At 37.4% G+C, this 22,624-nt stretch overlaps 1 protein-coding gene across 3 annotated transcripts in view; it reads right to left on the bottom strand.

The window, feature by feature from the left end:
- The window catches only part of XIRP2 (xin actin binding repeat containing 2), a 70,958-nt gene that overhangs the window by 4,879 nt on the left and 43,455 nt on the right, over window positions 1-22,624 (bottom strand). For 2 of the 3 annotated variants that reach the window (XM_057746235.1, XM_057746236.1), the window contains 5 exons: window positions 15,665-15,778; window positions 15,216-15,288; window positions 14,135-14,265; window positions 4,118-13,475; window positions 1,932-2,065 (listed from right to left, as the gene is read on the bottom strand). In XM_057746235.1, the coding sequence (XP_057602218.1) occupies window positions 1,971-2,065; window positions 4,118-13,475; window positions 14,135-14,265; window positions 15,216-15,288; window positions 15,665-15,778 (9,771 nt within the window). In that variant the 3' untranslated portion in view covers window positions 1,932-1,970. The remainder of the gene's footprint in view (window positions 1-1,931; window positions 2,066-4,117; window positions 13,476-14,134; window positions 14,266-15,215; window positions 15,289-15,664; window positions 15,779-22,624) is intronic. The other variant, XM_057746237.1, reaches the window with a different exon arrangement.

Genomic DNA, 22,624 nt, shown 5'->3' with positions numbered 1-22,624 from the left:
ATTAAAATATTTTAAAAGTGGTCATCTCTAGGCGATAAGAAACCATTACATTAAATTGCTAAATAAATAATTGACAAAACTGGTAAATAAAGGGAAAGAATTATGTACTTCTTCTGCCTTTCCTTTATCAGTTGTGCCCCAGTGTAACCAAATAGCAAACGAGGGGAAGCATCTTCCATAAAAGTATTCTAATAATGAAAAAGAAAGAACAAGCTTAGAATATCAGCATTTTGCAACATCAATTAATGGATATAGGTGTTAAGCTTCAGTATCTGCTATGATCACAAAGTGAGAGAAAAGCAGACATAATGTGTTTAGTATACTCTTGGCAACACTCCCCATGTTCTTGCAAAAGAAATCAAATCTTAGTTTAAACTAGAATCTAGATTCAGCTGACAATTTGCCTCTGCAAAAATACAGAGGATAAAGGAGCATGTGAACTGCACTATGAGCGTGCAATCAGCAATTCCAGACTATGGAAAACTCCACAGGTCAAATGTCCTGGGTCCTTCACAAATAAATTGTAAGAAATGAATGGAATGGATGGAAAGTCTATAAATTAAAAAGACTTGAAAGACATATCAGAGTTTTAAAAAAACAACCAAACTAGAGTATAGAATCTAGGAAAGCACATTGGGATTAAACAATACAAATGCAAAAAAACCCCAGTCACTACAAAGAATACTGTTTACTCACAGGCAAGGGATAGGTTGTGTTTGGGTAGGGCCTGGGGAGGAAGGAGCTTCTGGAATAGCTAGCAATGCTGTATTTCTTGACCTTGGTAGTGGTTACAAAATGTTCACTTTATAATAATTTAGTGAGCCACATACTTGCTTTCTGTATTTGTGGGGATTTGTATAATGATTTTTTTAAGCTCTTTATTGGAATATAATTGCTTTACACTCTTGTACCAGTTTTTGAGGTACACCAAAGTGAATCAGCTGTATTTATACACATATCCCCATATCCCCTCCCTCCCATGACTCCCTCCCACCCTCCCTGTCCTGGCCCTCTAAAGCATCACCCATCATCGAGTTGATCTCCCTTTGTTATACAGCAACTTCCCACTAGCTATCTATTTTACATTTGGTAGTGTATCTATGTCTAAATAAATAGTCATATAATAAATATTTTTGAGTCCTTATTGTATATCTGCATTTACTAGCTGTTGGCAAGACAAACATTAATACATCTCCTACAGCCAGGGACCCCTACCTTAGAATGGGTTAAGAATGGGGCAAGCACAGGGATGCTGTGATCCACACAGGGGGCTTAAAGCAGGTCTCATCAAAGACATAAAGTCTCAGTTCAGAATGAGCGGATATTAGCTGGGTGGAGAGCTAGGGGAGAGGCATGGGAAAACTCCTCCAAGGAGCAGCAATAACATTTGGAAGTAGCTAGATGTGAAAGAGAAAGATAATGATTTTGAGGAACTGAAAGAAATTCATGAAATGTAACATGCAGCAGGAGGAAGGGGTGTTGGGAGAATGAGAAGGGACAAGATCTTGAATTGTCTTTTAATTCATATTTAGATGCTAATTTTGGGGATAGCGGAAGCCCTTGTATGTTTTAAACCGAGATGTGATCTCAGATTTGCATTTTAGAAAGATCATTCTCCCTACACGGTGGAGCATGGCATTGGGGCAGGTTGGTGGTGGTGAGAGTAACTCTTGATTATTCTTATTTATGTGATCTCCCTGCTTGGACAAAAGGGACCCTTCTGGATTTGATTAAGAAACCAAAATGTCAAAAGGAAAAAAAGGTCACAGCCATCCTGAGCAACACATGCCAGAATATGACCACATTCCCGTTTGTTGTTTTAATTGATGGCAACAGGATCTAGAAGAACGGACATCTTTCTAGAGACATGATGTTATAAGTATACTGCAGGCTCTTCGAATATTTGTGCCCCAGACCACACAGCATTTTACCTCAGTTTACTGTTGCAGTGGTGGCAGCGGAAGCAGGATTTATGAAAACTCTGACTGTCTGCTACTAGGCACTCCATTGGATAAACCGTCTTTTGACAAAGTATACATATTTCCTTGTCTTGGAGTTGCAGTTTCTGAAAGTAAACATTTATAAAAGCTTAGGTACTATTGTCTTCAGTCACATTGTTGAAACAAAGCAAACAGCAACAGCATGTTAACTGGCCATGCAGTTAAGAGTAGAAAGCGCTAACACTACTGCCCTGGGGGCAGGGCATCCCACCAACAGGTTTACGGTTCTGGTACAATCAACCGTACTCTATTTATACATTGTACTAGTTGTTTTTTTTTTTAATTTAAAGAAGAAAACATGAGTAAAATGTGTTCATTAACTTTAATACATTAAAAAGTATATATGGGAAACTTGGCCATGAGAGCACTTATCATTCTCAATAACTTGCCATGTAGATAAAGGTTTACACCCAACGTGGTCCAAAGTTTCTGTTTTTAAAACATCCTGAAGATATTTTTCTAAAATATATACATATCATTTTCAGCTGATACTGTATTTGTTTCGATATTTTCTTGATGACTTAGTGTTGACTCTACAACACCAGTTCTTAACTTGAAGACGAGACTCTTAAATATTATAAACATTAAAATGTTCAGGGCCGTTTGTCTTCAATCTAAATGGCTTAAGATTTGGGGGCTTTAGGGGTTCTTATATCTGCCTCTTACAATTTTCCTGTCTCTACCTACAGTCACATGCTGCTGCTTGCATGTAAGTGCCACCTCCTGTGAATACCAGCAGTTGTATTACTAACCAGTGTTTGCACAGTGGTTCAAAACTGACACAGAACTCTCACCGGAATATTGTTTTCATCCTCACAACCATCCAGTGAGAATAAGCCTTCATAGTAGTTATATATAACAGCATATATGCTCAATGTTCTTTAAATAAATAAATATATATACTTTAAGGCTTTGACGCTCAATTTGGGCTACTGAAATATCTCCTGTGTTTATTTTGTTCTCATAGGACACACACTTCTATATTTAATACCAGTTTCCTTGTGTTTTTTATGTTTTTAGTGATCTTAACAGAAACAGAGCATTTGAAATTAATTAGACAGCTTTGCTTAATTATACCAGAAGCAAGTACATTAAGAAATCATATTAACCTGATAAACTAGACACATGTTGCAAATATGATAGAGGCAGAATTATTAGTTTCAGCAGTTCTTATTTTTAAGCTTGCTATTTCAATCTGTCTAAAAGAATGGACTACATTAATTACATCAAATCTTTTTGTTGTGAAGCCTCATTAATTGTAAAAAGTAGGAAAATATAAAAAATGAGCTGTTCTCTGATGTTAAAAAATCTGTTTTAAGTTCATATGTTTTAAATCTCCCTACTTCCAAATATAATCATATTTTAAAATTATCGTCCATGTTCATCTGTGAATGAGGCCAACTGAGATATAATTTAGGGTTTAAGAAGGTGAAAAACATCAGTTATAGGAAAAAAAAATATGGCATTAGAGAAAGCTAATTCCATCCAACTCAGTAACAATAATTAAATACACAAAAGGTCTAATTCCATACCTACAATTTTGTCAGAGATCCCAATCAAGAAAATCCTTAAAGCACATATGAAGAGTGAAAACTGTCTCTTGGTTTATTACCAGACTGTATTGAATTCAAACTCAAACACCACTTAAGTCTGGCAGTTAAAAATCCGTCAACGGTAAGTCAAGGAATATTATCTAATATTGTCTTTAACAAGTGGATGAAATAATAACTTTTCATGAGAAATATTCATAATGTGCCAATGGTATACAATGATTAATAACTGTATAGTTCCATGTAATAATTAATACTATCACAATAACAATCATTATTATACCTGCTGCTTTATCCTGAGCCTTATTTACCTTGATAAATACAGGTCTCAATAATCTATACAGTAGTGTTTGTCACTCTCATGCAGAGCTAGTGAATCATAGTGAATGCTTTTGTAACAAGAAAACACTCAAAGCGAGCATTGTAAAGGGAAAGATGTCAACAGTCAGGCAAAGCTGTTAGTTTTAGGTTACTTGTTTAGTACTTCCCAGGTACTCTTTCACTGCATATCGTCTTAGTTGCCTTTAAATGGGTTAGTCTTACTTCGCTCTTTGCAAGCTCATTTACCACTTATAAATGCAGATTCCTCTTGGAAGGTGCTTTTCATCTCAGTTGCTGAAGCATCTGAGGTTGCGTATCCCAGGTTTTTAAAAACTCTTTCACTCTCCTGCCACGTCTGTTGAAAATTCCTCCTGAGTTCTTCAGGGGAAGCAGAAACATCTAAAATATGACCGGCGATGACATCCTCATAGGTCGGCGGGGCGTGCTTGAAGTCAAAGCCGGATCTGCCAGCTTCTGAGCCATGTGAGGAAGAGACTGTCATCCTGGACCCAACAGCTTGACTCTCAAATGCATCTACACCTGAGACGTGTTCACTCAGAGACCTTGTTTCAGAGCGTATGCTGGGCGGCTTAACAGGCATCGTGTCTTGCAGCTCTCTAGGACGACTGTGAGAAAAGTCGGCAAAGCCAGAGCTTTCTAAAGATGTTAATCCAAATTCCTCCTTGCAGAATGTGCGACTTTCTTGCTTTATATTATGGTTTGCTTCTCCATTTGCATAAACTCTTCTATTTGACCTTGCGTCGAAACCTAGGCCATCTTCAAATCCCCTGAACCATCTGTTTATTTCACTTTCACGGTCATTCATGAAATTTTCAGCCATTTGAACAGTTCGGTTGGTGGCTTCATACCTCTGCGAGTGTCCGGACAGGCGAGGGCCCTCGACTTTGCGGATGATTTCGACTGCGTCAAAACTCTCAGCATCCGGCACTACGAGCTTAGCGGAATTCTCTCCATCTTTGTGAACGTAAGTCGCCCTTTTCTCTACTTTCCTTACTTCCTCTTGAGCTTCCATGGATTCTCTGAAGGAACCACTATCAGCGTGGTTTACACTTATAGGTATTGTGATTGTAGGTGGAGAGTCCCTACCGCGAGCCTCTATCTTAATTTGACGACGAAGTGTGGCAGGAGATGTGATGATCTCAGACCTCTTCTCTACAATGGGAACCGGGGTTACGGATGAACATGGGACGGTCCCTCTGGATAACTTCGCAGTGGTGTCTTTGAGTCTGACAAGTTGTTCAGAGCGACTCTTGGGTGGAGACGGGGAGGAATTAGCTCTGAGGATTCTAGATGGTTGGGACACAGGTCTTGGTGATGGTTCAGCAAAACTGTCCTTTTTAGGGGACTGGGAAAGCTCATCCTTAGAAGAGGTTTCTGTTCGCCGTGCAGAAGACTCGATTGTTATGAAAGTTGGTGATGGTGGACGTGTTTTCAAAGAGGTAGGAGAAACCTTGGCATCATCTAGTTTAATTTCCTGATGGGTTTTCACATGATGCTGAGCAGTTGCTTCTTGATGAGTTGCTCCTTGGTGGTGCTCTGTTTTTTCTACAATTGTATTTTCTTTTTGCTCGGTGTTTTTATTATAGCTGACGTTAGCATTAGACACTTTGGATAATGTTTCATTAAGACTAGTAGCTGTATGTCTCTGCTTTCCTGCTTTAGAGGATATCATGGCTGTTTGAATTATGTTTTCACAGGACACAAGCATATCCTCTGCCTGAGTTTTAATGTGCGTTATTTCTTTGATTTTTTCTCTGTTATTCTCCATAGCAATGTGAACTCCATATTCTCTTTTTTCTTCACTTAATAGCCAAACTGGAATAATATTTAACAGTGTCTGAAATGTTTTAAGGCCATTTTTATCTGGCTCTGCTTCAAATTCTTTTACTCTAGACAAAATCTGTTGTAGCTCTTCACGTTTTCTCAAGAATTCCAGTATATTTACAGCACATTTTCCATCATCCTGCTGAGATTCTTTCTCAGAGGAAAATAAAGATTTGTTCTGTGTAATCTCTTGCTTTGAATCTTTAGTATTAGAAAAGACTTGTTTCTGTTGTATGCCCTTGACGCCAAGACATTTTTCTTCCTGCAGGTTATTATATGACTGAGGCAATTTTTTATGTTCAGCTTGACTTTTAGAAGTCTGTATCTGTGTTTGCTGAAAATTCTGAGTCTGTGAATCAAGATGTGCGTCAGTAGCCTTTTGTTTGACTACCTTCTGGGCTGATGTATTCAAATGTTCTTGTTTTCTTTCAACTACTAGTTTCTCTTTCTTCGGACCAATCATTGGTGGTCCCTGAATTGTTTCTTCACTTCCTGGAAGTTTCCCACTCTCAGATTCTCTGAATTCTTTTTGCTTCTCATGAACTATATTGAGCTTACTCTCATGGCTTTTCTCTGCGGATTCTGTAGGCAATTTTATTATTACTCTCTTCTCCTTCGTAGGTAATTGGTAATATTTTTCAGCCACCAGTTGCTTATTGCTACATTCAGTCCTTGCTTCTGTTTTCTCAGTTTCGTGGTACTGTTGTTTGGTAATGGTTTGAACATCAACTTCAGATTGCTTTTTATGACTTTCATAGCTGTGGTTAGTTTCATTTAACTTGTGATCTAGAGTTGGAAGCTTGATGGTTTTAACTTTGAAACTGGGGGAAACTGGTTTGCTTTGGGGCAAGTGCAACTGCTCCAGATACTTCTGTTGTGTTTGGTGTGTCCTGCATTCTTGGTGACTGTCTTTAATTTCACGAGCTGATTTAGATTGGATCATGTCCCTTGAGCTCTGCAAAACTTCCTTTTTCATGGTATCTTTGTCTTCCAAGGCTGCTGGAACATGTTGGAGCCTCTTGGCAGCGAACGTCACTGCTGGTGTTGTGGAGGGCTGGTTATCAGTACACACTCCTAGTACTTGAGAAAGACTTTGAGTTTGAGAGACTGGGTTGGTTTGGACCACAGTGACCCCCGAATCCATTCCGGCTAGGGGGACCTCCTCCTTTGTATTTTGTAACAGTACTTCCTTTTTCAACTCTGATACTTTTTGATTTTGGCTTTCTGTTTTGACTATGTTGTAGCAAGAACTCTCCTGTTTCTGTTTTTCAAGCTCTTCTCTTTGTTGTCTGTATTTTTCTTCAGCAATCATTAAAGGTGTCTTAAATTTTCTCATGTAAGGTTTTGGACTTTGCTGTCCTGAGCCTGCTGGAAATGAATGAGATTTTACGAGAGGTGCTATCACTTTTTCCTTGGGTGGTGAAGTTTCTGGAACTGTCTGTGAGAGAGACCTTGTAGAGTCCATAGATAATTGTTTTCTTTTATCAAGACTTTTTCTAGATACATTCTGCTTGGTCTCTATGTGTTCACTGCTAGTTGCCTTTGTTACTCTTTGCTGATCCTTTGAGGGGGTAATTTTACATTCCATATATGAATTTTCCAATTCAGCTTTTGGGGAACTATGATTCTTTTTATCTTCTATCTGCTTGGGAAATTTGGGTTTGGGGAGTGTGGGAGGTGGCAAACGCCCTCCAGATTTTCCTGTTATGATTTTAGCCTGAGAGCTTGAGGCTTCTTCTTGGGAATACTGTATAAATGCTCCACTGTGCTTTTCTTGAACAGAAGAGGAAAGGAAATGTGCTGGTTTTAGAGATGGAGTTGGAGGAGGGGGAGGTGGTGGAAACATTGATAGACATTCTCTTTCCAATTTCTCATCTTCTGGTGGTGGAGGAAGAGGGAGGCCTGGGAAATTCTCGAATTCAGCCTTTATCTTCTCTGTGGACGTTGAGGGAAGAAACACATTATTTTCAGGCAACATCATTAAAGGAGGTGGAGGAGGAAGAGGAAACTCAATTTCAGATGATGAATTGGAAGGTGGAGGAGGAGGTGGAGATGGAGGTGGAAGAGGGAACTCGCTTTCTTTTGCATTATTTTCAGGGTTAAAGTTGATTGGATTAAAGGACATTTCCATTGCCATTTTTAAGTCTTTGGAAGTATTTGTCTTCATTAGAAAGTCCTGGCTCTTCAGGTGTATATCAGTCTGCTTTTTGTCAGTTGCTTTAAATTTACTGTGGCTTTTTGGGGAGACTTTCCCTTCTGTTCCATTTGACATGTCTTGATCCACAGGCAAAGTCTGCCACACTGGTTGAAGGGTCATGTTCTTTTTCTTTATATCTTTTTTAGAATATTGCATTTCTTGCTTTAACAGAGTCTGCTTCTGAAAGTCCTCTGAAACTTCACATGTTTCTCCAGCCATCTTGTTGACTGGACCCTGGGTAAAACTGGGATTAGAACTCTGTGTATCTATTGATGTTTTAGTGTTTTTGGTATTTTTAGGACTCTTGACAGGGAAAGCCTCAGTCTTCTGGTGGTCATTCCTCAGTTCACAGGTTGCAGTCTGTTGCTTTCCAATCATTTTATCAATAGATTGGGTTGAGTTAAAGACAGCATCCTTCTTCTGTTCTCTCACTGTCTCTGATTCCCTGGTTTTTAGATGTTCCCTAACTGACACAGTTGAAGTCAATTGTCCACTCACATGTTCATCTCTAAGATGTCGCTCTGTTGTGTTATCAGTCCAGATACCCATTCTGTCTCCTGATTCCAACACATTTTTAGTGGCTTTATGGTGTGAATTAGATAGTCTTCTAAGGTTTTTCTCAAGAGCATCATTGTTTTGTTCACGATCTATGACAATCTTTACGGTGCCTTTGGGGGCTTTTGGAAGATTAACCTCAGTTCTTTCTTCTCTTAAATCCCCATGACAAGATTTGCCTATAGTATGATTAAGAATGTCTGTTCCCCCCTGCCACCTGGCTGTCGGCTCAAATGGTCCTGGTCTTGGCTGAAGAACGCTTCTTTTGTCCCTCTGGACAGCCACCTGATGAATCTCAGTTTTCTGCTCTTCTTCGGATCCTACCATCACAGATTGCACATCTTCTTTGGTTACACTTTTTTTATTTACCTCTTTGAAAGCTCTTTGTGCTTCTTTTAGATTCCTTAATGATGCTTCAAGGTCATCTCGGATAAGCTCCTTTTTCAGGATTTCCGTCCTTGTGTTTGCAGTCTTTTCAAGGCATTCAATAGCTTTCTCAAAATCCCCAGGGACGTCAGGCTGTTTAGATTCTTTCCATTTTTGGCTCGATTCCTTAAGTGACTTGAGTGTGGCCAGCATGTCACCTTTTATAATTTCTTCTGTTTTAGCCACTGTTTTCTGACTTATGGCCTGGCTGAGGGAATTTAGGGTTGACTTCAAATCACCTTTTATAATTTCTTCTTTGGGTACCTTACAAGATGTACTCTGAGGCTCTGTCAGAAAAACCTTAACTGTATTATACACATCTCCTGGGATGATGTCAGTTTCATTAACAGTACGCTCAACCTGAGATTGCCTTTTCTTTAGTAACAGTTTTGTGCCTTCTACATCGCCACCAATTATTTCTTCCTCTTTTTCTTGTTTCCTAGCTGTTAGTGTTTCATTTGACCCTGTCTGGAGTTGTTTGAGATAATCCAAAGCTCCAGTTTCTATGCATGTTGTAAAAAACTGAACATTTCCCCTCTCAGAGGCGTCAATTTTAGCCCTTTCAGGTATTTGATTGTTTGATATGGAAGATAGCAAATTATGAATGGTGCGTTTTACATCACCCCCTATTACTTCTTCACGCTTAATTGTGTCACCAGCATTTTCATGAAGAAGACAGTAGATAGTCATGTTAATATCTCCTCTTTCATCTTCCTGAATCAAAATGCCTTTCTTTACAGATCTTTCCTCAGAGAACAGGTTTTTTATTGCTTGTTGGACATCACCACTCACTATCTCTTCTTTTTCAGCATGAAATTCTGTTGATCTGTTTAATAATTGAGATTTGGTCAAATTAACATTTCCCTTCTCTTCTTCACTAACCAAAATCTCTCTTCTCTTGCAGTCTCTTTTAGAAAGCAGGTTCACCATTATATTTCTGAGATCAACCCTGATAATTTCTTCTTTCTGTATCTCAGGAGAGGCTTGATTCATAAGCTTGTATTTTGCCATTCGAACATCCCCAACTTCATCAGCCTCAATGATGATGCCAGGAGCCTCAATAACTTTTTGAGAGTAGAGTTCTGCTAAGGTTTCTTTAATGCTCTTGCCAATAATTTCCACCTTTTCTACCCTATTTTCAGCAAATTCATGAAGGGGTGTAGTTTCAAAGAGCCATGTAGTTGTCTTGACATCAGAAGGAGGGATTTCTTCCTTGGTGATTTGTGTGATGCTTTCATCTGCTTCTTTAATAGAATCCAAAGTTTGATTTTCAAAAAGCCATACCGCCTGCTTCACATCACCTTTCTGCATATCTTCCTGGGTGACTGTTTTGATATTTTCATATTCTGACCCTTCTCCTCTCAGCTCATCTAGAGTGTGGGTCTCAAATAGCCAAGTAGATGTTTTAACATTGCCCTTTTGTATTTCATTGACACTTACTGTTCTTATGGAAGTATTCTTATCCAGATTTTCAGACTCAAAGAATTGTTTGCTTGTCTTTACATCCCCACCTTGAATATAGTCTACAGTGGGCACAACATCACGTGATTCTTTTGCAATCTGATCCAGTGGCTGTGTTTCAAATCTGTACCTGACAGAACTAACATCTCCCTTCTGAATGTCCTCTTGTGTGACAGATTTAATAACATACACAGTCTCTGATTCATTAATGGAGTCTAATGGTTTTGTTTCAAAAAGCCACCTTGTCCCTCGTACATCTCCATGAATTACCTCTTCCTTTTTAACTGTTGTCACTTCATGATAAAGCCCTTCTCGATCTTGAATTGCATAGAGTGGCTGGGTTTCAAAGAGCATTCTGTAGCTTTTTACATCACCTTTTATTACTTCTTCAGTAATTGTTTTCTTGGTGCTAATATAGTCAGATTCTTCTTTAATCTCATCTAAAGAAAAAGTCTCAAAAATAAAGCACCCCTTTCTTACATTTCCACCTCGTATGTCTGTCACTGTCTTAACTACTTTATCACTTTCTTGGCTTTCTTTTATCATATCAATTGGTTGATTTTCAAAAAGCCACCTACAATTTAAAACATTGCCTTTCTGAATATCTTCAGTCTTTAGGGTTTTGATCTTTTTCAAAACTTCCTCTGAACTGGAACTTATAGAATCTAAGGACTGATTTTCAAATTTATGTCGCATGCTGGAGACATCCCCAGCTTGGATATCCAATTCCACGGCCTTGATTTCCTTTCCTTCTTCTCCTTGTATGCTGTCCAAATTTTCTGTCTCAAAAAGAAAGCATGCTGTACGAACATCGCCACCATGGATTTCCTCCTGTTTTACAGTTTGCATTTTGACTGTTGCTTCGGAGTCATCTTTTATGGTATCAAGTGGCTGAGTTTCAAAGAGCCAAGTACAGGCTTTCACATCTCCCTTATGAATTTCTTCACTGCCAGTCATTAATGAAACTTTTTCATAAAGAGATTCCATTGGCTGTGTTTCAAAAAGCCACCTACAGGTTTTGACATCTCCTTTAACAATATCTGTAGCTTGTTCAGTTTTACTTTCTACTTCTTCCATATTACTAAAATATTTAATGGAATCAAGGGGTTGGGTTTCAAACAGCCATTTAGCAGATTTCACGTTCCCAGTCTGTATTTCTTGAGCAGATATTCCTCTAATTACCTTATATTTGTGAATGCTTTCATCAAACTGGTCAATGGGCCTGGTTTCAAAAAGCCACCTACAGCTTCTTACATCACCTCTTAGGATTTCTTCTTGCTGGACTGTCTTTACTTGATGATATTTTCCAAGGTGATCTTGAATGGCATATAATGGTGTTGTTTCAAAGAGTGACTTATTTAACTCTACAGCACCTCTTGTGACTCCTTCCACCTCTATTTTATGTGATGCATCAAATTTAATTAAGTTGTTTGATTCAAAGATATGTGTGCAATGCCTTACATCTCCTCTGTCAACTTCTTCAAGTTTCACTGTTCGTATGTACTCTTTTTTATCTTCTCTAATCTCTTCCAGAGGTTGGGTTTCGAAAACCCATTTTTGGTGCCTGACATCCCCCTTTTCTTCTTCAGATGCAGTAATTTTTTGAAGTTTTCCTACATCAGGGCTATCTTTTAAAGCCTCTATTGGAAGTGTTTCAAACAGGTGCTTAGTAGTTTGTACATCACCCCCTATTATCTCTTCAGACCTTAGAGGATCCGCATCAGGAACTTCTTTTAGAATATCTAATGGCTGGGTTTCAAACATCCAACACTTTCTAGAGACATCTGTACCTATTATTGTTTCCTTTTCAATGGTGACCTCTTCTGACTCTTCTTTGATTTTCTCCAAAGGTTGAGTTTCAAATAACCACTTTGCCCTACTCACCCCACCTTTGACATTTTCTTCCATGGATATTCCTCTGACGACTTTAATTTCTGTTATATGCTTGTTAATTGTGTCTAAGGGCTGTGTTTCAAACATCCAGCGTGCTGTTCTCACATCCCCCTTTTCAACGTCTTCTCTGTGAACAGTTTTAATTTCTAGCATTTGACCTGAGCCATCTCTAATAACATATAGTGGTTGCGTTTCAAAACATTTTATACTTCTCTTAACATTTCCCTTAATTTCTTTGAGCTCAGACCTGAGTTGCAGTAGGTGCATCTCATCTACTGAGTGAAGCTGTCCAAGTTGATCCAGATGTTGAGTTTCAAACATGTATCTCACAGTCTTGACATCCCCCCTGGTTATGTCCTTTATGGCAGTTACTATTGATTCTTCTTGACTTTGATGCATTTTATTCATTGAGTCTAATGACTTTGTTTCAAACATCCACCGGGCTGTGCGGACGTCTCCTCTGGCTAGCTCAGGAATTTTCTCAGCATTTTCTTTGGTGCCAGAAGAATGGTCCCCCAGCATATCAATGGGTTGGGTTTCAAACATCCATGTTGTATATTTCACATCACCACCAGCAATGATTTCTTGATCAGCAATGCCCTTGGAGATGTTATCCTCATCTGGAGAGCCATTGTGAATGGAATCTAATGGCTGGTTCTCAAAGATCCATCTCATGGACTGCACCTCCCCCTTCAGAATTTCATCCCACTCCAAGTGTTCTCTTTCTGAGTTTAGACCTTTTCGAGAACTGTCATTTGAATTTTCAAAAACATACCGGGCTTGTTGCACATCTGCTGAAACTGAGCTCCCTGGATTCACCTGCTGAGAAACAATCTCAGAAACTTCACTGATATAATCTTTTTCCAAGTTTTTTCTTAACTCAGGATGGATGTGTTTATATAAACGGTTTAATTCATATAAATTTCTTTGCTTGGAATATAATTCTTTGGGGACTGGTGGTATTCTAGGAGGGTTGGGGAGTTCAGGGGACTGGGAAAATGCTGTCACATCTTTTGGAGTTTGAAGTATGTCAGGTGGGGGAGGAGGAAATTCTTCCATCTTTTCCGAAGGAGTGGCATTAACTTGTGCCAGTGTTGAGGAAGTGGCAGTGTGGTCACTATATCTTGTGGTTGATGTTTCCTTCCTCTGGCTGGTTGAAGTGTAAGAAGTAGAAGAGGTACCCATAACTGATGATGGCTTTAAAGTCTCTTCATATTCACTTTCAATCTTTAAAGGAGAGAAAATCAAATCTTATAAAGACGAGTATAGTGGTGGAGACTTTCTAGGCATTGCCCTTCACCTGTCCACCTGCTATGTCATCTCCACAGCAGGTGATAGACTCCATTTAGAGACCAGCTGAGCAACAACATTCAGGACTTGTTACTAGCTTTTCTTATAATCCATTTGCACTTCTTAGAGTTATATTCCTTATTCAGTAATCAACGACTCGGTATTTTAACATTTACACGCATCTTGATTATTTTTCCTCCTTTACTTAATGTACTACGCAGAGTAACGTAGAGGAAAACAATAAAAGTCTTAAAGTACTTTTGAGGGTTGTTTTGTTTTCCTTGGAATTTTAAACAGAACAGAGCCAGCAGCTAACATTTTAAAATTGGCTTTATAACTTTATCTAATGTTAATTATTAAACTTTAGCGCATATATAATTTTTTCTTTCCTAATTTTCTCTAGTGAGAAAACTTTTAATTCTCTATACAGCTTTTCTCATGTAGAATAATATTCTTCTTATGGAACAGAATAAGTACTGGCTCAGGATATTTTTTGTTGTTGAAAAACCACCTCAAACATTTAATAATTTGAAAATATTATGTATTTACATCTGGTTTTACACTTAATATGTCTCTGTGTAGAGAAATTATCTTACCTTAATCTGCTTGGCTGGGGTCATCTCTTTGTCAGAATAAAGGACCTTTCCCTGGGCAGACTTTTCAAATTGTTCTTTTAAAAACTTAGTTGAAACCTTTGGAACCTCTTCATCCTCAGGTGTGTCTATGACTACAAACAGAAAAGAACACCAGGGATATTATGTAACTAACAAACATGGTGTTTGAGAAGACATTATAATGCTATGGAAAACTTCTCATAATGTCAGTTAAGTAAAAATATTCAGGAGATTAATGTATACACGTGGCACTATTTCATTATGTAAGTTAGTATATGTCAAGAAATATAGGAAGAAACGTGGTGGTGGTGATCTCTAGATGGAAAGTCATAAGTAATGAAACTGTTGTTTACTTTAATTGTATATATTTTCCAAATTTTCTACAAGCACGTCTTACTGTTATGCTAAAAAAATAATAAAAGTTATAAAACAAGGAAAGAATAGCAGAAGAACAGAAAAGAAAGATCTACTGCCTTAAGCAAAACTAAAATAAAACCAAATTCAGATATAGTCAAGTAATGTTTGGGTCACAGTTGGCTTATATCTTCCCTTTCAGCACTTTGGGACAGCAGAACTTCTCATTCCCCTTTTATAGGCAAGACACCCTGTACCCATCTTATGCTAATTTGCACAGGTTTGCCTGTAGTCTAATCTCATATCTGTGCCTTGGAGAATTAGACTTAAACATGCTTAAGTTTATTATTAAAAGTAATGCAATCTAGATGACTGTTCTGTTCCCAGGGAGCTTGATAACATCAAGTTTTATTCTGGATCCCTGAGGCAAAAAGCAATTCAGAGATGGCTGGCTTATCACCTTCTAGGTGTTTTGGATGACTACATCATAGGGTTGAAGGGCAATGAACTATTTTAGAAGCTTATTGCATCTCTTACCACAGACAGAACCTAATTATATATAGAAGTACTACCCTGTCCCCTTTGGGATCATGAGTCATAGTTACTAACTTTATTAGTGGGAAGGTTTGTGCTTTGGAAGTCCTCCATTCAAACACAGAAACTCAATAGGAGAAAGGTATATTGGGATCAAATAATACCAGATTCTTACCTGTTTCTTGAATATATTGATGGAGCTGAGAAGCTTGATTTCTTTCCTCAGTGTGCTTTTCAAGATGAGAGACCTGTGTTTAAAGATAATTTTAAATAAATAATTGTCTTTAAGAAGTCAGTTATTTCAGCATTACACACATATTCTTCATTGCACAGTGATTTTCATCCAAGACTTCAGTGCACATTGAGAGATGCTAATTAAACTTTGATCATTTATTTTAATGGACGGGCTCATGCTATAACAGAACAAATATGAATTGACACCTACAGTGCACTTATATTTTTAGGGTGCTCATTTTATTTTTCAAAGACTAGCAACTCCAAAGTACGGAAAGAGACACTGATGCTGTATTGATGTTAAATACATAAAGGACAATAAAAGCAATCATTTATAATAAGGCCAGAATTTCCACACAGTTTGTAGAAAGTGTCTTTCTAAATAGTTACCATTTCTGTTCCAAGAACATCAATTTTTTTGTGTGCTTTGGAAGTTTCTTGTTGATTTCTTTCCATTTCCTGGCTGCTTCTTGCAACGTCGACCTGGCTGCTACGGATTACCTCCTGAAAATGCATGAATGGATGAGTAAATGAATAGACAATGCCTTAAGAAAATTCTGAAAATGCTAACTTTTATTTTATGAATGCAATTTCAGTGACACACGCTTCTGAAAAAAATCGTTTCCTCAGCATATTAGTTTGCTTGGCTGTTGTAACAAATTACCACGAATATCTTACAGTTCTATAGGTCAGAAGCCCTAAATGGGTCTTACTGGCTGTTGGCAGGTGTCGGAAGGCATGCATTCCTTTCTGCAAACTCTAAGGGAGACTCTAGGGTTCTCTTGCCTCTTGCACTTCTAGAGGCTGCCCACTTTCATTGGCTCATGGCCTCCCCTCCTCTATCAAGCTGAACTTTTTCTCACTCTGCCACCTCTCTGATTTTCTCTTCTGATCTTCTCTTTCACTATTAAGGACCCTTGTGATTACATTGGACTAATCCAGAGAATCCAGGAATATCTCCCTGTCAAAAGGTCAGCTACGTAGCAGCTGTAATTCCATCTGCAACCTAATTCTTCTTTGCCACGTGACTTAACACAGTCACAAATTCTGAGGATTAATACAAAGATATCTTCAGGAGCCATTATTCTGCTGACCACCCTGAGAAAGCAACAAATGTTAATGAGGGAATTCATACCCCACATGGTAAAGATGAATCTCAAACATAACATGAAAACCTCTGATGAAAAAGAAAGATATTTTGTTTACAAGCCAGATTTTCATGTTACAGAAAGACACTCCCATCTTCAAGGTGGTTTCTGTTTTGATAACACATCCAGAGTTCAATCGAAGCTATAACCATTAAATATAACCAATAGAAACAGGCCATATTATGCTAGTGTGTCTCTATCTTTACACATGGAGCTACTTTTGATTTTGATTAAGTTAGCACAGTGATCCTGGCTGAATTGGAAGGTTGAAACTCCTATTAATTTTGGTCATCCAGCCCTACTGTTACTACAGAATGGGATCTGACACAAGTATATGATTGATTGATTGATTGATATGGTGAAGCAGTTGGCATACTGCTAAAAATCTTAACATCAAAAAATAAGGATAGACAGATGACTCTCTAGGAACACACCTATTTGAAGTTGGGATTTCACTTTAATCTTACTATCTACATGACAAACAAATACTGTTTTGGGGATGGGATTTTAAAAATTTGGTCTTGGTAGAGAATAGTCAAGGGAGCAAAGGTGCATTATTATTACTAAGAAAATAGGAGCACTAAAACTTTTTGTTTAAAACATGGAGTTAAATAGTTTTAAGCGCTCAAATTCTAAAGCTTTAAACCAGGAGTAAGTTTAAAGTTAATTCATGAGATCTTGACTTGTGATTTTTTTTCTGGCTAGTGGGCTTGTAGTGTCTGGCTTTTTACCCCCAAGGGTACTTGGTATACAGGGTTAAAGGTCCGATTAGCCAAGTGGCAGTCAGACGTTTGCTTAGAAATATACAGTATTATCTGATCTTATTACACTTTTCTAGGAAGGAGAATAAAGACAAAAAGTTGATACCCTCCCAAAAGTCCTACAGAGAATGGATGCCAAAATCTAGGTTTGCACTTTGAAAGGTAGGTTATATTTCATTGGGTGTGTTAATTAACTAATGGGAGGAATCCTTTCACAGTGTATACGTCTATCAAATTATCACTGTGAAAAAAATTATCACTATGTACACTTTAAATATCTTACAGTTTTTTCAATTATACCTCAATAAAGATGAAAAAATGTAAATTATAGATCATTAAAGACCAGTGTAATCTTTTCCTAAGCAGAATGGTTTCTAGCCCTAGTTAATGATTTACCCATAGATCGTTTATTAGCATGCTTGACACATATTATATGCAAAGGAAACGCTCACTTAACAAATGAACGAATAAAATAGCAAACTTCCATTAATAAATTAATTTCATTCAACCTTCTATTTGCCTGAGAATGTCCTAGAACCTAGGGTTAGAACAATGAACAAAATGTGTACTTTACTTTCTCAAGAGGGAGTATAGAAAGTAAACAATTCATACTCTTTCCTTTATGTTCAAAGAATCATATTCTATATAATAAAAAGTTCTGCATAATCAAGTTTCATTAAAGGATATTAATACCATTAGGCTGGAGGGAACAATAACTGTCACTGCAGACCACAGAAGAAAATGCATGGGCGCGAATAAGAACTGCGTAATAACTGTTGACAACTGTGGCAAGTCTTTGCATCTGTAGGAACATAATGGGGATAGTCTATGACTTTCTTATGACACACTGAGAAACAGGAAGTACTGGTTAAACAGATGGTGAAAGAGCAAAGGACATGGGAACCTGACCAGTCCCAAGATCCTTACTGAAGGGCGCCACCATGGTCATGACTATAGAATCACGTCTCCACCTAGAGGCCCGCGTGACAAGCTGTGGCCCAGAGACAAGCTTATTTGACCCACTCAATGTTTTCAAAGTTTTGAACTAGTTAAAACCTACAGAAATTCAAGGTCTCTGCTTCTGTTGGAAAATTTCGAAGATCTGGCAACACTGGGTTCGTATTCCACCATGGCAGTGGCTTGCTGGAACGAAGTAGCGGCCACCGTCTCAGCTGGGGCATGTGCTTTTCAGCTGGTCACTGTTCCCATCACTCACTAATACAGTATTTAACACCATGTTGACATGTTTTAAAAACCTGCCTGGAACCATAGAAAGTTGAGTTCCTGATACTTGCTGCTAATTGTCAGGCTGAAAGAATAGAGTTAGTAATGTGAATGTGTGTTGAGAAAGACAAATGCAAAATATTGGGAGTCAAGAAACAGTAAATAAATGTGTTTTGACACATTTTTAAAAATTATGATTTTCTGGGGCAAACATTTTATACTTGATGTGTATCTACCTGAGTAAAAACAATCCAGGCCTATCATCTCTAAATATATTTTCTTGTGGGAGATGACACAACATCAACAGAACAAGGTTACATAAATTTAGTTTAGAGTTTCTACTTCAGGACTTCTCTTCTATTACTAAATAGAACTGTAATTGCTACACTAGTTTGGTATGTCAGTGTCAATGCATCAATTTTACTGCCCCCTGTTTTCTGCAATTTACATAAAGTCTGTCTTAAAATATTCCAAGATTTTGCTTCTATCATTTACTGTGTTTCATGTTTGACAACTAGCAGCACTGGATTTTAAATCTGACTTTCATTCTTCCCAAGTGCTGGCGTCTGTAGAGTGAAGGGTTAGATAAAAGGACGGCCCACCGTAATGCTCAGGAAGAAATCTAATTACACGACAAAAATGTAATGCAGAATTCTGGCCGGAACACCATACATAAATTCACACGGAACAATTCATGAAATTGGTACTTAAAAATTAAGTTCAAATATAGATCGGGCGGTAGGAAGAAAAATGCAGTTTTGTTCACAGGTGGATTAACCAAAGTCAGGAATGGGGATTAGTACTCCCTCCCTCCTTTATACTAGATACGCCATAATCTTGGGTAAATTACTGAATCACTTAAACTCTTTTTAAAAATCTCGTTCATCCATGAGAAGAAACACAGATGATATACGTGCTCTAATTTTGGAATCTAAAGGAGAAAATGTGGCGTGATCACAAAATGTTAGAATGTTTGCATAGCTCATCCCAATCTGATATCAGCTGATAGATTAGCCAAGTATATTACAAAAGTCTCATTGACGTACTCTTCTCCGACGGAGATTTCTCCAGCACAGGAAAGACCTCACACTTTGCCTACCTAGCTTGCCCTTGTTATTATCATTACAGGAAAAGACACTGTACATTTCCACTGGTAAAAATGCAAACGCATGCTAGCATAAGGAGTAAGGAAAGAAAAGGACAGACTTTTTATGGTGACTCACTATCTTTGTGACTCTTAGAAGTATACCCAATAGAAAAAAGTGTGATGAAAGACTGGCCGAAGAGGAGATGGTCGCTGCCTCACTAGAGGGGCAAAAACAGCTCACGCTCAATGCCAGTAACTCAGCACTTTCACCCATCACTAACCTCATTCCTCATAAACCTAGGAAGGGTTATGATGTACTAACGTTACTTGCATCATTGTCGAACAGACAGACACGATACCCAAAGTGTGCTATTTATGTTAGCGAAGATGTCAGTGGATTCAAGGTTTAAAAGAATCAACCGTTCTTTAAGTGATGAGCGTGAGCATTTGTGGTTGATATATTGTGTTTGTCTAGATTTGGATATATTTGAATTCAAACATGTTTTGCTTTTGCCCTGAGGTTTCTCTCTTCACTTTGTAAAAATTTCCTTTAAAATTTTACAGTATAAAATTTGACATACCTATCATTTAAGCTCTAGGTTAGGGCTTTTTTTCATTCACTATACACTTTTGAGTCTTGGCTCAAAAAATATTTTCTATGTGAAACCTGTCCTGACTTTTTTACACAGAACTCCCTATTCCTGCTTCTTTTATTGTATTCCTGCATGGTCAGTACACATCTCTATTATCTACCTGTCACAGTTCACATTCATTATTTGATAATATGACCCTTTCCTTTAACTGAACTCATGCATCCTCAAATCCCATGTTTAGCTTCCTGCTAAATATCAAGGAGTGAATAGTAATATTATGAGAAAATAGTTCATAGTAAGATCATGAGCAAATAGACACTTTTTTCCCAGGAGTGTGAAAACTTTATGATTTTATCAAAATCTAATTTAAAATTAAAATTCTGTTTTTTCCCCACGTAATCCTATGAGTTTACTTTTTGGTATTTTGGCTGACAATCTTTGATACTGAACATTTTATGATTGGTAGGTGGAATTACTGAAGCTGACGCATGTAACAATAACATGTCAATCACTGACAAAGTATATGCATAAGAGGTCTCTTGATAACATTGAAAGTAATCAGAACATTTATGGAAGAATTTGGGCAGTGCTGTGATGCTGTAAAGAGCAGGGGGCATCATTAGAGGGAGGAGAGCCTGTACCAAGACACCAAAAAATACACAAAGGTTATAAACACATACAAAAAGGTAAAGAACATTTCAAAATAGGAAAATTTATTTTTAAGTGGTCTTTTTATAAAAAGATCTTCATGATGCTAAAAACAAACTAGTCTGTGTGTCCTTTTTTTAGTGAATTGTTATTATTCATTGAGTTGGTGAGCCTTATGTACCGTCAAGCATCATGTAGAAATAGCAGTAGAAATGTGTTGAATAGAATTACTATGACCTCAAAAAATCAAGTTGAGATATTTATGATGACAATAAAAGACAATCCTTTATCCTTTTTGTTAATATCAAGGGGGAAGAAGAATCAAGGCAAATGTGAGTTGTGATCCTTCATATAACTCAATATGCTTGGGAGTGAAGACTCCAATTTTACTTGGTTCAGTAGTAGTGCTGCCTGAAGCTTTGAGTGTGTCCTAGTTGGACTGTTGGGTCCTAGGAGAATGATGATGCAAAACATTCAGAAAAAAAATTAAGGTAATAACTTTTTCCTTTGAAATCACTGCATCCCTAAATGTGAGTGATCGTATATAGCTTCACCAATACATTTATTTATTCAGCCAATACTACTGAGCACCAACTATCTAAAGCATTTTGCTAGGCACTGTCAGTATTGTTTTAGTAAAAGTTTTATCTACCAACCTACCTACATATCAATCATCTGTCTATTCATCTGTCTCTGTATTCTGTGCAACATATAAAAATATGTACAGGACTTCCCTGGTGGTCCAGTGGTTAAGACTCCGTGCTCCCAATGCAGGGGGCCCAGGTTCAATCCCTGGTCAGAAAACTAGATCCCTCATGACGCAACTAAGAGCCTGCAATGCAACTAAAAAGATCCCGCATGTGACTACTGAAGATCCCACCTGCCGCAATGAAGACCCAGCACAGCTAAATAAATAAATAAATAAATAAATAAATAAATAAAATGTACATATATATCTAATAGAATAAAAATGGCTCACTTAGCTTGAAACTCTCTTGAGATGAGATTTGTAATATGTACACATGCATGAATTATGCAGGTTTGTTGCATAAATCTCTGAGAGAAGTACTATTAATTTCAACTCTTTCTGGGCTCAAATCAATTATTCTTTGGTCATATTTAGCTATAAAGAGCAAAACATTTTTTAATAAAAATATTTAATTTAAAAGTAGGAATATTTGACTTCAAAGAGAGAGGTTTCTGAATAAGTAATGCCAGCTTTCACTTCTAAGGATCTGTCCTCTTCTTTCCCCAAAGTGATATTTATAGAGCCACATCCCAGCATCCAAAAATGCTGAAGATTCATTAAAAAGAACAGGTAAAAGATATACTCTCAACTGGGCCATCAAACACATTAGTTATATAAATAACAATACTTATTTGAGAAACTAAAAAAACAGGACACATAAAAACATTCAATTTTCAGTAAATGACACTTTCTAGAAGTTTTATGTAGATGTATGTTAAATATATATGTATATATATACACACACACATATATATACGTATACAATATTTCAATCTAACATAGACATAAGCATCTTAAAACCAAAGAGGCATGAAGATACAAATAAACATAAAAGTCCAATAAAAGAGGCTAAAACTTAGGATCTCAAGGAGCAGTGAAACTGCAAATAAAAAGCTTGCAAAAAGAATGAAAACAATTTTAAGAAAAATAAAACCAGGGGTAACATGTATCTTATGTTAATTAATGCAAACCAAAATAGAGAAACAGAAGAATTCTACCTTTTTAATTACTACCCCTCTTCACCAATATCCAATTGATTTAGAAGCTCTGCCAATTCTATCTTTAATTATTTTTTGTCAATGCCCTCTTTACCCTAGAACTTCTGACCCATTTAAGTCCTCATGTATTTAATCTGCTATTT

The sequence above is a fragment of the Hippopotamus amphibius genome, chromosome 8 (genome assembly GCF_030028045.1).
Source record: "Hippopotamus amphibius kiboko isolate mHipAmp2 chromosome 8, mHipAmp2.hap2, whole genome shotgun sequence".
NCBI classification, from domain to species: Eukaryota; Metazoa; Chordata; class Mammalia; order Artiodactyla; family Hippopotamidae; genus Hippopotamus; species Hippopotamus amphibius.
The sequence above is the reverse complement of the archived record's forward strand: the minus strand, read 5'-3'. Positions and strand labels throughout refer to the sequence as shown.